At 52.7% G+C, this 12,910-nt stretch overlaps 1 protein-coding gene across 1 annotated transcript; it reads right to left on the bottom strand.

The window, feature by feature from the left end:
- Positions 1-5,848: 5,848 nt before the first annotated feature.
- Positions 5,849-10,913, bottom strand: BCL6B (BCL6B transcription repressor). Its single transcript, XM_023184549.2, has 9 exons — positions 10,859-10,913; positions 10,108-10,298; positions 9,650-9,871; positions 9,206-9,553; positions 8,761-8,885; positions 7,292-7,456; positions 7,078-7,208; positions 6,826-6,963; positions 5,849-6,399 (listed from the first exon to the last, which is right to left on the bottom strand). The coding sequence occupies exons 2-9, from the start codon at positions 10,284-10,286 to the stop codon at positions 6,283-6,285; spliced, it is 1,425 nt and encodes a 474-aa protein (XP_023040317.1). The 5' UTR covers positions 10,287-10,298; positions 10,859-10,913; the 3' UTR covers positions 5,849-6,282.
- Positions 10,914-12,910: the final 1,997 nt, after the last annotated feature.

Genomic DNA, 12,910 nt, shown 5'->3' with positions numbered 1-12,910 from the left:
AAAAAAAAAAAAAATTGAATCCAGGTCATGGGTTTAAAAAGATTGAGAAACACAACCACTGCGGTGGTTTGAATGTTACCTCCAAAAACTCATATTGAAACTTAATCCCCAACATAGCAGTACTGAGAGGTAGAACCTTTGAAAGGGGATTGGATGGGATTAATGGATTAATGAATCCCCATGAATTAGCCCACCATAATGGATTAATAGGTTAACAGATTAACCCCATCATAAAAGACTAATAGGTTAATAGATTAATGGGTTATCATGGGAGAGGAATTGCTGGCTTCTTCAGAGAGATCTGACCTAGAACATTAGCATGCCCAGCCCTCTTTGCCATGTGACACCCTGTACCACAGAGAGCCCATATCAGCAAGAAAACCCTCTCTAGAGGGTGAGGCCCCTGGACCTTGGATTTCTCAGCCTCCATACTGTAAGAAATAAATTCATTTTCTTTATAAATTACCCAGTTTCAGATAATCTGTTGTAAGCAACAGAAAATGAACTGGATGAGACAGAAAATTGGTACCAAGAAGTGGGGTATTGCTGATAATGAATACCTGAAAATGATGAAGTGGCTTTGGAAGTGGGTGATGGACAGAGGCTGGAAGCATTTGGAGGAGTAGGCTAGAAAAAGCCTAGATTCTGGTGAGAGCTTAGAAGACAAGAAGACTATGAAAAGCTTGGAATTCTTTAGAGATTGGTTAAGTGTTTATGACTAGAATGTTGATAGAAATATGGAAGCAGCTGGGCGTGGTGGCTCACGCCTGTAATCCCAGCACTTTGGAAGGCTGAGGCGGGCAGATCACGAGGTCAGGAGATTGAGACCATCCTGGCCAACATGGTGAAACCCGTGTCTACTAAAAATACAAAAATTAGCTGGGCATGGTAGCACGCACCTGTAACCCCAGCTACTCGGGAGGGTGAGGCAGGAGAATTGCTTGAACCAGAGAGTCGGAGGTGGCAGTGAACTGAGATAGTGCCACTGCACTCCAGCCTGGGTGAAAGAGCGAGACTTTATCTAAAAAAAAAAAAAAAAAAAAAGACATATGGAAGCAAAAGCCATTCTGGTGAGCTTTCAGATGGAACGGAGGAGCAAGGTATTGAAAACCGGAGTAAAGGCCATCCTTGTTACGAACTGGCAAAGAGCTTGGCTAAACTGTGTCCATGCCCGAGGGCTTTGTGGAAGGCTGAACTTGAGAGTGATGAACTAGGGTATCTGGCAGCCAGAAGAAATTTCTAAGCAGCAAAATGCTGAGGCTGCTGTGTGGTTTCTTCTAACTGCTTGTGATGATCTCACAGAGAAAAGAGAAACAGAGTGGAAAGATTTGGAAAATTCTCAGCCTGGCCATGGGGTAGAGAATGAAAGAGCATTTTCAGGAGATGCATCCAAGGGTGTGGCCAAGCCACTGCTTGCTAAAAAGATTAACATGGCTAAAAGGGAGCCAGGTGCTCTTCCTCAAGAAAAGGGAAGACAGTCCCTGAAGTCATTTCAGAGGTCTTTGAGGCTGCCCCTCCCATCACAGGCCCAGAGGCCTTGGAGGACAGAGAGTTTCAGAGGAAACCTGGGTGTTCTCCATGGGCTCACTGCCCAGGGCAACCTCAGGACTCTGCACCCCACACCCCAATGTAGCACTCTGTAGCCACCCCCCACCAGCCTGGTAGTAGCTTAGGTAGCCCCAGGTATTGCTTTTTTTGTGTGTTTGTGTGTGCGTGTGTGTGTTGCTTGTGTTGAAGCTCCAGAAGGTGCAAATCATAGACCTTTACTGCATCCTTGTGGTGCTAATTCTGCAGTCTTGCAGCAAGTAAGAGCTGTGAAGGCTTGGCAGCCTCCACACGGATTTCAAAGGATGTTGTTGAAAGCCTAGGGGCCCGGGCAGAGACTTGTCACAGGGGCAGAGCCACCGCAGAGAGCCCCCACCAGGGCGATGCCCAGCAGAAAGGTGATGTTGAAGTTGCCTCAGAGAGTGCCTGCCAGGACAATGCCTACTGGAATTGTGGAAGCGAGGCCACTGCAGAGTCCCCCCAGGGTAGTCCTTGGTGGAGCCATGGGAACAGGGCCAATGCATAGTGTCCCCAGGAGAGCAATGCCTAGTACAGCCGTGGAAGCAGGACCACCGCCAGGCCCCCAGAACTTTGGAGTCACAGGCAGCAGGCAGTGCCCCACCCCGCTCCCAGGAAACTTCAGGCACCAGACTCCAACCCACCCACCATAGCTATAGGGGCTGGGTTGCCTGAAGCCTTGGGGAGCCAACTCCCACCCTGTGTTCAGGAGGCTCCGCATGTAGTCAAAAAAGATTATTCTTTACCTTTAAGATGTAATGTTGGCCAGGCGCGGTGGCTCACACTTGTAATCCCAGCACTTTGGGAGGCCGAGGCGGGTAGATCACAAGGTCAGGAGTTCGAGACCAGCCTGGCCAACACAGTGAAACCCCATCACTACTAAAAATACAAAAATTAGCTGGGTGTGGTGGTGGGCACCTGTAATCCCAGCTACTTGGGAGGCTGAGGCAGGTGAATCCCTTGAACCCAGGAGGCGGAACTTGCAGTGAGCCGAGATTGTACCACTGCACTCCACCCTGGGTGACAGAGCTACACTCTGTCTCAAAAAAGAAAAAATAGAAAAGGTGTAATGTTGGCCCTGCTGGGGTTCAGACTTTCTTGGGGCCTGTTTCACTCGTTTCTTCTTGCCAATTTCTCTCTTTTGGAATGGGAATGTGTATACTATGCTTGTTCCCACCATTATATCTTGGAAGTAGATAACTTGTTTCATAATTTGGAAATAGATAACTAGCTCACAGGTGAGTCTTTGATGCTGCAATAAGTGAAGACTTTGGGATTACGGGAATGGAATGAATGTATTTGTATGTGAGAAGCACATGAGCTTTAGGGACCCAGGGACAGAATGCTATGGTTTGCATGTCTCCTCCAAAAATTCATATGGAAACTTTTAGTCCTCAACATGACAGTATTGAGAGCTGGGGCTTTAAAGAGATGATCAGGGGCCGGGTGCAGTGGCTCGCGCCTGTAATCCCAGCACTTTGGGAGGCTGAGGTGGGTGGATCACGAGGTCAGGAGATCGAGACTGTCCTGGCTAACACGGTGAAACCCGTCTCTACTAAAAATACAAAAATTAGCTGGGTGTGGTGGCGGGCGCCTGTAGTCCCAGCTACTCAGGAGGCTGAGGCAGGAGAATGGTGTGAACCCGGGAGGCGGAGCTTGCAGTGAGCTGAGATCACGCCACTGCACTCCAGCCTGGGCGACAGAGCGAGACTCCGTCTCACAACAACAACAACAACAAACAACAACAACAACAAAAAAGAGATGATTGGATCCTGAGGTCTCTGCCATTCTTGGATTATGGGTTATCATGAGAGGGGAACTGGTAGCTTTATAAGAAAAGGAAGAGAGGCCTGAGCTGTCAATGTTTGCACACTTGCTACCCCTCAATTGATACCCTGCGCTGCAGAGAGCCCCCTCCAACCAGAAGAGCATCCCCAGATGTGGCCACTTGACCTTGGGCAAAATTTTCAGTGTCCGTAACTGTAAGAAATAAATTCCTTTTCTTTATAAATTGCCCAGATTCAGGTATTCTATAATAAGCAACAGAAAACGGACTAAGACGACTACAAACTTTCAATGTGGGAGGCAGCTGCAGAGATCGTGGTAACTGACTTTTCCACAGACGAGGAATTTAAGGCCCAGAGGGAGGTAACATCAAAATTAGTGATCTCTGCACCCAGCACACATACAGGACAGGGGAAAGGGTGGAAGAGATGCATGCACTGGACCCTGGATAGATTCAAGATACCCTTGCTGGGGGCGGGTGGGCTGGCATGTTAGTTCTAACTCAGTCTTCTCAGTGCCACCTCCAGCCCCTGTGGTCCTTAGGGAACCAAAGTCCTATCCATTTTCCTTGGTGATGGAGGCATGTCCCGAGCATTAAGGTCCCTAGCACAGATGCACGCCCCAGCCTCTTGATATTATTAGTGGCTTCCTGGTTTCTCCCTGCCGCCTCCACACCTCAGGCAGGAAGTGACTTCAGAGCAGCAGGATGCAGGTGGCTCCGGAGAAATTTCATGAAGTCACTGGTTCCTACACAATGAGCAGGAAGGCAAGGGCAGGGAAGGGACAATGAGGACCATTTAAAACGTCTGGTGGGAAGGGACAGCGGAATGGTACAGAATCCCAGATGTTGTCCAGGAGGAACAGCTCTCTTCCTCGCTCCCCGAGACCCGAAGGCAAGAACCCAGGACACAGCAGGCAGCACAGAGAGGCTTCTTTATTCCAAGGATCTCATCTTGCAAGATCTAACATTTCTATCCCCAGGCATTCTCCACCTGCCCATCCACTCTGCTAAATAGAAATCATGGTTCCTTCTTACAGACTCCTCCGCCTTCCCTTCTTTCTTCTTTAATTCTGCAATGGGGCCATGGGGAGAAAGAGGGAAGAAGAAGAGTAGCTTTCTCACTAGTCCCCAGGCGACAGCCACTAGAACTGACTTATCCTTGAAGTTCTATCCCATAAATTCAAAAGTGCTTCTTACTTTCTACCCTTGTCCCATAATCAAATAGGCCGCAGGGCAACAAGGGGCAGAACTACAAATCAAGGCTTCAGGACATCTTCTAACATTTCAGAGCCTCCACTCAGCCAAGAGGCAAACCCATTCCTAACTTTCTACCTACCCGGCCTACACCAGAAACTGCACCCCTCAACCAACCTCTTAATCCTACTTGAAACTTGGTCAACTAGAACAGGCCTTTGGCCTATCGGCTAGCCAATCGTTTACATCTGTAATGCCAGCAATAATCCCAACCAAACTACAGCAAACCCAGAATAGAACTCAGCCCCTTTTCTTTTCCTATGGAAGGTTCTAACGCATTCACCGGTTCCAGACAGGAATGCAGTGATGGGAAGACCAGGTCACAGACCCAGCTTTTATAAGGTAAGGTTACCAAGCACCATCACTTCTAGAGGCAAAGAAGGTTCTGGCATCTGGACGCTTGCCAGAAGATATCCAAAACCTATTAAAGAAGGGCTCAACTCAATAGAGAGAACCCCAAATAACATTCAAACCCAGATGCCTCTGTAGTAAAGGATGGGTTAAACACTCTTTACCATCTAATCAAGCCAAAGAGTTTCATGATTCTTCCCTAGGTCATAACATTCACAGAGACTGGGCAGAGTCAGAAAAAGTCACATCATCTCTGATAAGGAATGTCTGATCTCTCCCCCATGGAGCAATGAACTCAGTGCTAAGAACAGGCCCCCGAGGGAGGACGATGGACTCAACTTGAGCCCTGGTGGGTCTCTGCCATTATAGATGAATACAGTAGAGCCAAATCCAAGTGACCAGAGTAACGGGTCATTTTAGATTCTGGACCATCTTGCAGAAAAAGCTGCCAGCCTCCACTTGGAGTGATACAGAATCTAGATACAGGATCCCCTGTACCCACAGCCTCCAGGAGGCATTTATTATTACCTCCATTTTGGGCTCAATATAATGGATCCTATCACCCTTGAAGAACCGAGAAATATCTGTATCCATTGCCAGACTGCTAGAGAACCTGCAACATCCAGAATACCAGAGAAGGTTTCTGACCCAATTCCACAATCCTGCCTGTTCCCAGAGCTGCCCTAGAACAAATAAAGGTTCCAGACCTAGAATTACAGGGGCAGGACACAGAGAACCCCTTTTTCCATTTTAAACAAACTAACAAGCAAACAAACAGGAGAAAGAACAAGTCTAAGGATAAAACTTATGACAGAATTAATATAAAATACCCAAGCCGAAGGAGAGAGCCCAGGCTAGTAATCTCTGCCAGCAGAGCTGTGATCTCACCTTCTGTGTTTCTGGTCACTTTTAATCACACTTGTGGAAGAGGGGAGTGGGAAATGCAATTGAATGAAGGCCCTGGTGCCACCCAAAGGCCTCAATAAATTATATTTACAGATAAACTGAATGCAATGGGGGCCACAGGTGGAGGGCTATTCCCTTGGGGAGACCAGGACTCCAATCTCTCCCCTTTCCCAGCCCCTAGCTAGCTCTCTCCTCAGAAACAATGTGGCTTGTGGGGAAGAGGTTTTGACCAGCAAAACAGAGGCAGATCTAGCCAGGATCTGCCACCCCCTGCTCTCCCCAGTGAGAAATTAAGATGGTGGCAATTTCTGATACCAAAGTGGCCTTGCACACCCCTATGCCCAAGCCTGATAGGGAAGCAAGGCCTGGGCCTGCAGCTTTCCCACCCACAGGAAGCAAGTGGGGTCTGGGCCTGTGCTCGGCTAGGGCCCCCCCAGAATGTGGTAGTGCACTTTGGTGTTGGTAGCAGCTCCGTGTTTCTGGCGCAGATGCAGCCGCAGTTGACTCTTGTGCCGGAAATGCAGGCCACAGGGGTCGCACTGTGGGAGGACAGCTGGGTCAGGTCCTGCCTCATCCACAATCACCTTTTAGGTGTTGAGCCGGGGGCGGGGGGGCGGGGCCTGTCCAGCTCTCCCAAGAGGGAGCTGTCCAGCGGAAGATCAGCTCTTTGACTCTCTCATTCTCCCAAATCCTCAGGGGTGGCTGACGGGATAGACCCGCCTTATTTAGCAAAGCTTTTCCCACTTGTAGCTCCTCTCTGAGAAAACAGCGCTCAGCCCAGAGGCATCAATTCTATACCCGCCCATCCCTACTCCCAGCCTCCACCCCTTATTTGCTTGGCCTCTTCCGGCCACCACTCATTTCTAAGAGATCCAGGGACAGCCAGGCCTGCATCTCTCAGAGCCCACCCCTCGGCAAAGCAGAGGTAATTCTAAGGCACTGGGCAGGCCAGGTTGGGTACCCACGTGGTAAGGCTTCTCTCCGGTGTGGATGCGAACGTGGCTCTTGAGGGTCTGCAGGTGGCGGAAGCGGGTTCCGCAGGTAGGGCAAGGATAGGGCTTCTCCCCCGTGTGGATCAGCACGTGCGCCCGCAGATGTGCCACCTGGGAGGGAGGAGACTTCAAGTCCTGTCTCTGAGAGGGACAGATCCCTCCCTACTGGCCCACCCCACCTCTTGCAGGTTTGCCTTGGAAGCCACTTGGAGGCTGGCTCCGTACCTGTACAAAGCGTGAGCCGCACGTCTCACACTTATAGGGCTTCTCTCCTGAATGGATGCGGCTGTGCGTTTTCAGGTTTGCTGGCCGGTTAAAACGGGCTCCGCAGATTGAGCAGTGGTAAGGCTTTTCCCCTGGAGGCAGGGAAGATGGGAGGTCAGGGACTCTGCCCTAGGACAGCTGTGGGCTTGACGGCCAGGGCCCTCTCCTCCCCTACCTGTGTGCACTGTGCGGTGACTGGCCAGGTTGCCCTTGTAGCGGAATGAAGACCGGCACAGCTGACACTTATAGGGCTTGTCTTCATCCCCAGGAACCAAGGGGTCCAGCCCCGATGAGCACCCAGCCACAGCCTCACAGTTCTGGCAGCTGAAAAATTCACTTCCTGGGAAGGGGAGTGGGTAACGGCAACCATAGTTATTAATGAGGGCTATCTAGGTACTACGGAATCCTCAAACCATGCAGTAGCAGGCTTTCTTTTTTCCAATGTATTGTTAAGACATCTGGGGCTGGTTCGCCTTGCTCAAGGCCAAGTAAGAAGATAGTAAGATGAGCCAGATCTGACTCCACATCCATCTGACTTGAGTACTCAGCTAATCTCCTCTTCAATAGTAGTGGTGGTGGCCAGGCGCGGAGGCTCACGCCTGTAATCCCAGCACTTTGGGAGTCCATGGCGGTCGGATCACAAGGTCAAGAGATGGAGACCATCCTGGCCAACATGGTGAAACCTGTCTCTACTAAAAATACAAAAATTAGCCGGGCATGGTGGTGGCACACGCCTGTAGTCCCAGCTACTTGGGAAGCTGAGGCAGGAGAATCGCTTGAACCTGGGACATGGAGGTTGCAGTGAGCCAAGATCACGGCACTGCACTCCAACCTGGCGATAGAGTGAGACTCCATCTCAAAAAACAAAAAAAACAAAAACAGTGCCAGGTAGATGGAGGCCCCTGCTAGTGGGAGGAGGTTTCAGTTTCTCCTCCTTTTTTGTTTTGTTTTGTTTTTGTTTTTTTTGTTTTTTGAGATAGGGTCTCGCTGTGTTGCCTATGTTGGAGTGCAGTGGTGTGATATCGTCTCACTGCAGTCTCCACCTCCCAGGTTCAAGCGATCCTTCCACTTTAGCCTGCTGAGTAGCTGGGACTACAGGTACGCACCACCATGCCTGGCTAATTTTTATTTTTATTTTTTGTGGAGACCAGGTCTGACTATGTTGACCAGGCTGGCCTTGAGCTCCTGGGTTCAAGTGATCCTCCTGCATTGGCCTCCCAAAGTGCTGGCATTACTGGCATGAGCCACCGTGCCTGGCTAAAATCTCCTCCTCACCGGCACCACTCTGAGTGACAGCCTGCCAGAGAGGCCCTGACAAGCTTTGGGCTGATCATTCAGCTCCGAAAGAGGATAGGCCAGAAATTCTCAAACTTTGCTGCTCATTGGAAGCACTTGGAAAATTTAGAAAAATTTAGAAAAAAATTTAGAAAAATGCTTTAGAAAAATACTGATGACTCGTTCCCAGGTCCAGATATTTCAGTCTATGGAGTGTGACCTGGGCGGTGGGAGTTTAAAAGCTTCCTAGGTGATTCTAATTTGTAACAAAGTTTAGGAACCATTGGAATAGGCCTTTCTGGGGGCTTTTTTGGCACCAACTTGCCTGGAGCAGTCATGGGAGAAAAGCCAGGAAAAAGCGTCTCTTACCCGGTAGTGGACGAGCCCGCTCAGAGGGTGATCCAGAGGTGTCTTGAGCCTGGGATGTGAGGAGGTGGGGGGTACTGGCCGGAGCCCCACATTTGAACTGCACAGTGGCAGCAGTTGGAGAGAGCCTAGGCAGATGGCAAGGCCCAGGGGAAAGGGTTAAAAGAGATTGTATGGATGGGGGATGGGGGTTCTCTCCTGGGAAATTTGGAGCCAAAGGCCTGCCCTCTGGAGATGAGCCAGTATTGTTGACCAATGAGCCACATCCATCGTACTGCCCAAGTGCCACCCTGCTGAATAAACCTGGTCTCTGCCCAGCTCCTTAAGGTGAGCTAGTGTCTCTGAAACGCACCCCCTATTTCCCTTCCTCCTGCCCACGAAGGCCCAATGACTCTGTCTTCTAGCTGAGGCCAGCTCTGACAAATTCTTGAGGTTCTAGACTCTGTACCTGCTCTGGGGACCAGGAATGGGTCCTTCTTCGCTGCTGCTGCTGCTGGAGGCCTCGTCTCCACTGGGGAGCCTGGCTTGGGGGCAAGGTTGACCCGAACTCCTTTCCCCGACTAGGCTCCCTGCTTGGGAGGCCTGAGAGTTTAGCACGATGTACTTGTATTTTTTCCAGTTGCAGGCCTTGGGGTCGGGGCTGGCTGGACTAGGGGGGCCTTGACTGCAGCTTCGAGATTCAGTAGGTGGGTCTGGGTGTCCTTCGGAGCGCCTGGGACTGCCTGGTGGAGGGGCCGTTGGGGGTGTTGGGGGTTCTGCTTCCAGGGGCCGCAGGGAGATGCCCAGAGGTTCATAGCTGGGGAAAGTGTGATGAACGTTAGTGCCATTGCCTAATCTCTGCCTTTGCCCTTAACACCTCACCCACAGAGAACGCCGAGCCGGGGTCCCTCACCTGGCCTGGATGAAGCGGTGGCATGCCTGGACCACGTGCTCCATCTGTAAATAGGTGGCGGCCGCAAGGACTGCAGGTGCAGTGGCCGGAGAGAGGCGCAGGCGCGAAGTGTACATGAAGTCCAGTAGTGGGGCGAAGCCTCTCGCTTCGGGACCCCCGGGCAGAGACAGCACGTCCACCCCGACTCCTGCACGGCCCCGGAAAATTGAGTAAAAGAAGCCACTGGAGAGAGAGCAGATAGGTCCCTTAGGGGCTGGGGAACCAAGGGAGCCACGCGCCGCTTTAGGAAGCCCCGCCCCCTGAAAAGTCCCGCCTCCTCATTATCACCCCGCCCCCAATTCTCGGACGCTCCGCCTCCTGCTTCTGAAAGACTTGGCTTCGGATTCCCTCTCAAAGGCCCTGTGGTCCCACCCCTTTCCCATTTGGCCCCGCCTCCGCCCCGGCCCCACCCCTCGAACCTGCAGGCTATGAGAACTGCCTTGTGTGCCCTGAGGGGTTGCCCGCCAACCAGCAGCGTGACGTCAGTGAGGATCCCGCGCAGGCGCAGCTCGTTGAGGTTGCCCAGCACGTCGGAGGAGTGGCGAGTGAACTCGCGGACGTAGCCCAGCGCTCCCTCCGGGGTGGCGGGGGAACCCATAGCGACGCAGGCCTGTAGAGGCCGTGGAAAGTGCTCTGGATCCAGGCAGTTCTAAGACGCCTTCGCTCCTCTGTTTGCCTTTTCCTTCCGAGGTGCAGCTAGAGCCAGGGCCTCCAGCCCCTAGCCCCGGCACACGCAGCCTCCCTCCTAATTCTTCTTGTTCATTATACCCCCTACGACACCCTCGCTCCCTTGCCTCTTCCAGATCCCACAGCACTTGGAGCCAGCTGAAGGTTCCACACCGCTGCGTCGTTGGCGAGCGTGGGGAATCCCGTGCCCATCGCCCTCGGTTCGACTCCCAGTGCCCCTCCAGCACCGCCACTCCCTTCTGCCCGCCTGTGTCTCAGGTGTCCGGTCCTGCCTAGAGATCTGACGGCCTGCCGTCCACACACCTCCAAACCCCAGCCGAGGCTCTCTTCCCCGAACTACGAAATTCTGCGACTCCTATCTAGTCCCCAGATCCTAGCTTAGCCCAATTTCTGGGACTCAGGCTTGCTGATGGCAAGCTCCATACAAGCTCCAACCCTCTTGGGGGACCCAGGAGTCTGGCTCCCTCAGTCTCTTGTTCTTACCCCCGTCCTGCAGGGGCCCGTCTTCTCTTCTTAAGGGGGGCGGGGTCTCTCTCCCCTCTTGGCCTCAGCTCCTTTATCTGGCCGGGATGTCGGGGGCGGGGGTGGAGGTGGGGTGAACGCCTGGGTCTGTATCCTTCCTTCCTCCCTCGCTCTCCAGATGGCGAGCCCAGGGCGGGGTCTCCGTCTCGAGGGCGGGACCTCAGAAACAAGGGGTGGTCGTAACGTAGGGGGTCTTGGGTCACTGCAAGTGGACACGAGGACGGGGATATTGGAATTGGGGAGGAGGTTAGGGTTATCGAGGTTGGAAATACGGGAGTCTGAGTTGTCGGAAGGCCTGGGCCAGTGAAAATTGGTGTTTTGGCTTTTGGGAGGGTTTGCCAGGAGCCAACCTTTGCTGCAGGACAAAGTGCATACGGCACTCCCTCTCCCCTTCTTGTACTGTGTTAAGGGAGAAAAGGGGGAGCCCAACGAGACAGCAGGTTTGGGCAGACGACAGTGGGCTCCCGTGGGGTCTCAGACGGGGGAGGGTGTGGTGTGAATGAGAGGCTCCTGTACCCAGGCCTGCAAAAAGGGGGGCTCTGGCCGGGCGGGGTAGGGAGAGGGCGGATATGATTTCTAGTCGGTTTCCTTCCATTGTCCTGCGACCGGACGGCTCCACCAGCTGCTTCCCCTCGAGGAGGTGGGGAAAGCCCCGAGGTGGGGGTGGAGGGGCGAGAGACGCTCGGGAGACCTAGGCGTCCGGCCTCTCTCGCTCCCGACTCTCTTCTGAGTCCTTGTAGGGATCCAGAGAGACGGACTCCCGCCCAAAGCCCGCTCGCTTTCCCCCAATCCCAGCTCATGAGGGCCTCGGGCACCCGCCCGTCGGCTACGCTTGAAGGCTGGCGGGACGCCGGGGTCCAGCGCGGCAAGTAGGCAAGGCTCTGCAATGTGCGGCTCCTTCCACGAGGGGGCGGCCGAGCACTGGCCTCGCCTCGCCCCTCGTCTCCACCCGGCCGGGGGTGCGCTCAGACCCGGGCGCAGGATCCACTGGGTCTGGGCGGCTGAAACCTTTAGCCTCCTCCCCTTTGCGCGGGTTTATTTTGCACCTCTGTCTCCTAGGAGGGGACTAGGGTTGGGCGGAGGGAGCTAGAGTTAGGAGACCGAGGGGACTTTCCCCTCAGGCTGGGGTTCCTACCTGAGGTGAGAAATCGTGGGCTTTAGGAGCCAGGGGAATGGGTGGGACAAGAAGGGAGACTTGAGCCTGGGAACTCCGGGTTTTCTTTTCGAATTAAGCTAGACACTGCTACCCAGATGTCTTTGGAGGTGACTTTTAATTGAACATTAATATTAAAATTGGGTGGGGTAAACAAGAGAAGGGAAAACAAGGAGGAGGGAGAGAGGGCAGGAGGGGCTTAACAACCCTAATTTGAAGTCCCTGATCTGAGAGATGGGCATGGATCACACCCTCATATTTTGTTTCGGGAGACATTGCGGGGAGGCAAGGCAAAGCTCATTTGGAGAAGGGGTGCTAGAGCTGAATCCAGCTGCAAGGCAGAAACTACCCGGATTTGGGCTGGGACGAGTGTACAGTCGGCCAGGATTGACCGACCGTGGTCCATGGGGCTAGATATCAGGCCGGGGGCCCTCCCCTTCAGACCGGAATGTGTCTTCATTTGAATGCATGAAAGAACAGCTGAGAAACCGGGAATTGGGAAATTCAGGACGATGAGGTGGCTTTGACATGTGAGGGTTATTTAGGTCTCTGCCCAGCTTGGAGATGAGAATTAGACTAAGGGCTCCCTCTGGCATCAGGATGGAGTATTATTTGGTCAGTTGTGGGGTGCCTGTTTATTATGGGGTGTTGATTTGATTGTGAGCACCGGTGGCTGCATTCAGCCTTTGAGGCCTATATGGTAAGTTTCAGGTATGGGGCTGACTTTGAAGCTACATTAGTTCTGGGGGTTCTGACACCCACAATTTTGAGATTGTGCTCATCTGTGTCATTTTGGACTATCAGCAGAACCAAAGTACTCATGCTGATTTGGGGGTGCAGTCTATTTTGGGGTGCCATCT

Source organism: Piliocolobus tephrosceles, chromosome 16 (genome assembly GCF_002776525.5).
Source record: "Piliocolobus tephrosceles isolate RC106 chromosome 16, ASM277652v3, whole genome shotgun sequence".
Taxonomy (NCBI): domain Eukaryota; kingdom Metazoa; phylum Chordata; class Mammalia; order Primates; family Cercopithecidae; genus Piliocolobus; species Piliocolobus tephrosceles.
Note: the sequence above shows the minus strand (reverse complement) of the source record. Positions and strands in the feature narration are given on the sequence as shown.

Coding starts and splice junctions, on each gene's coding strand:
- BCL6B (XM_023184549.2), bottom strand. CDS start 10,286: ATGGGTTCCCCCGCCACCCCGGAGGGAGCGCTGGGCTACGTCCGCGAG. Junction 6,964..7,077: donor GCGGCTCACGCTTTGTACAG/GTACGGAGCCAG, acceptor CCTCCCTCCCAG/GTGGCACATCTGCGGGCGCA. Junction 6,400..6,825: donor CCGGAGAGAAGCCTTACCAC/GTGGGTACCCAA, acceptor GTCCTCCCACAG/TGCGACCCCTGTGGCCTGCA.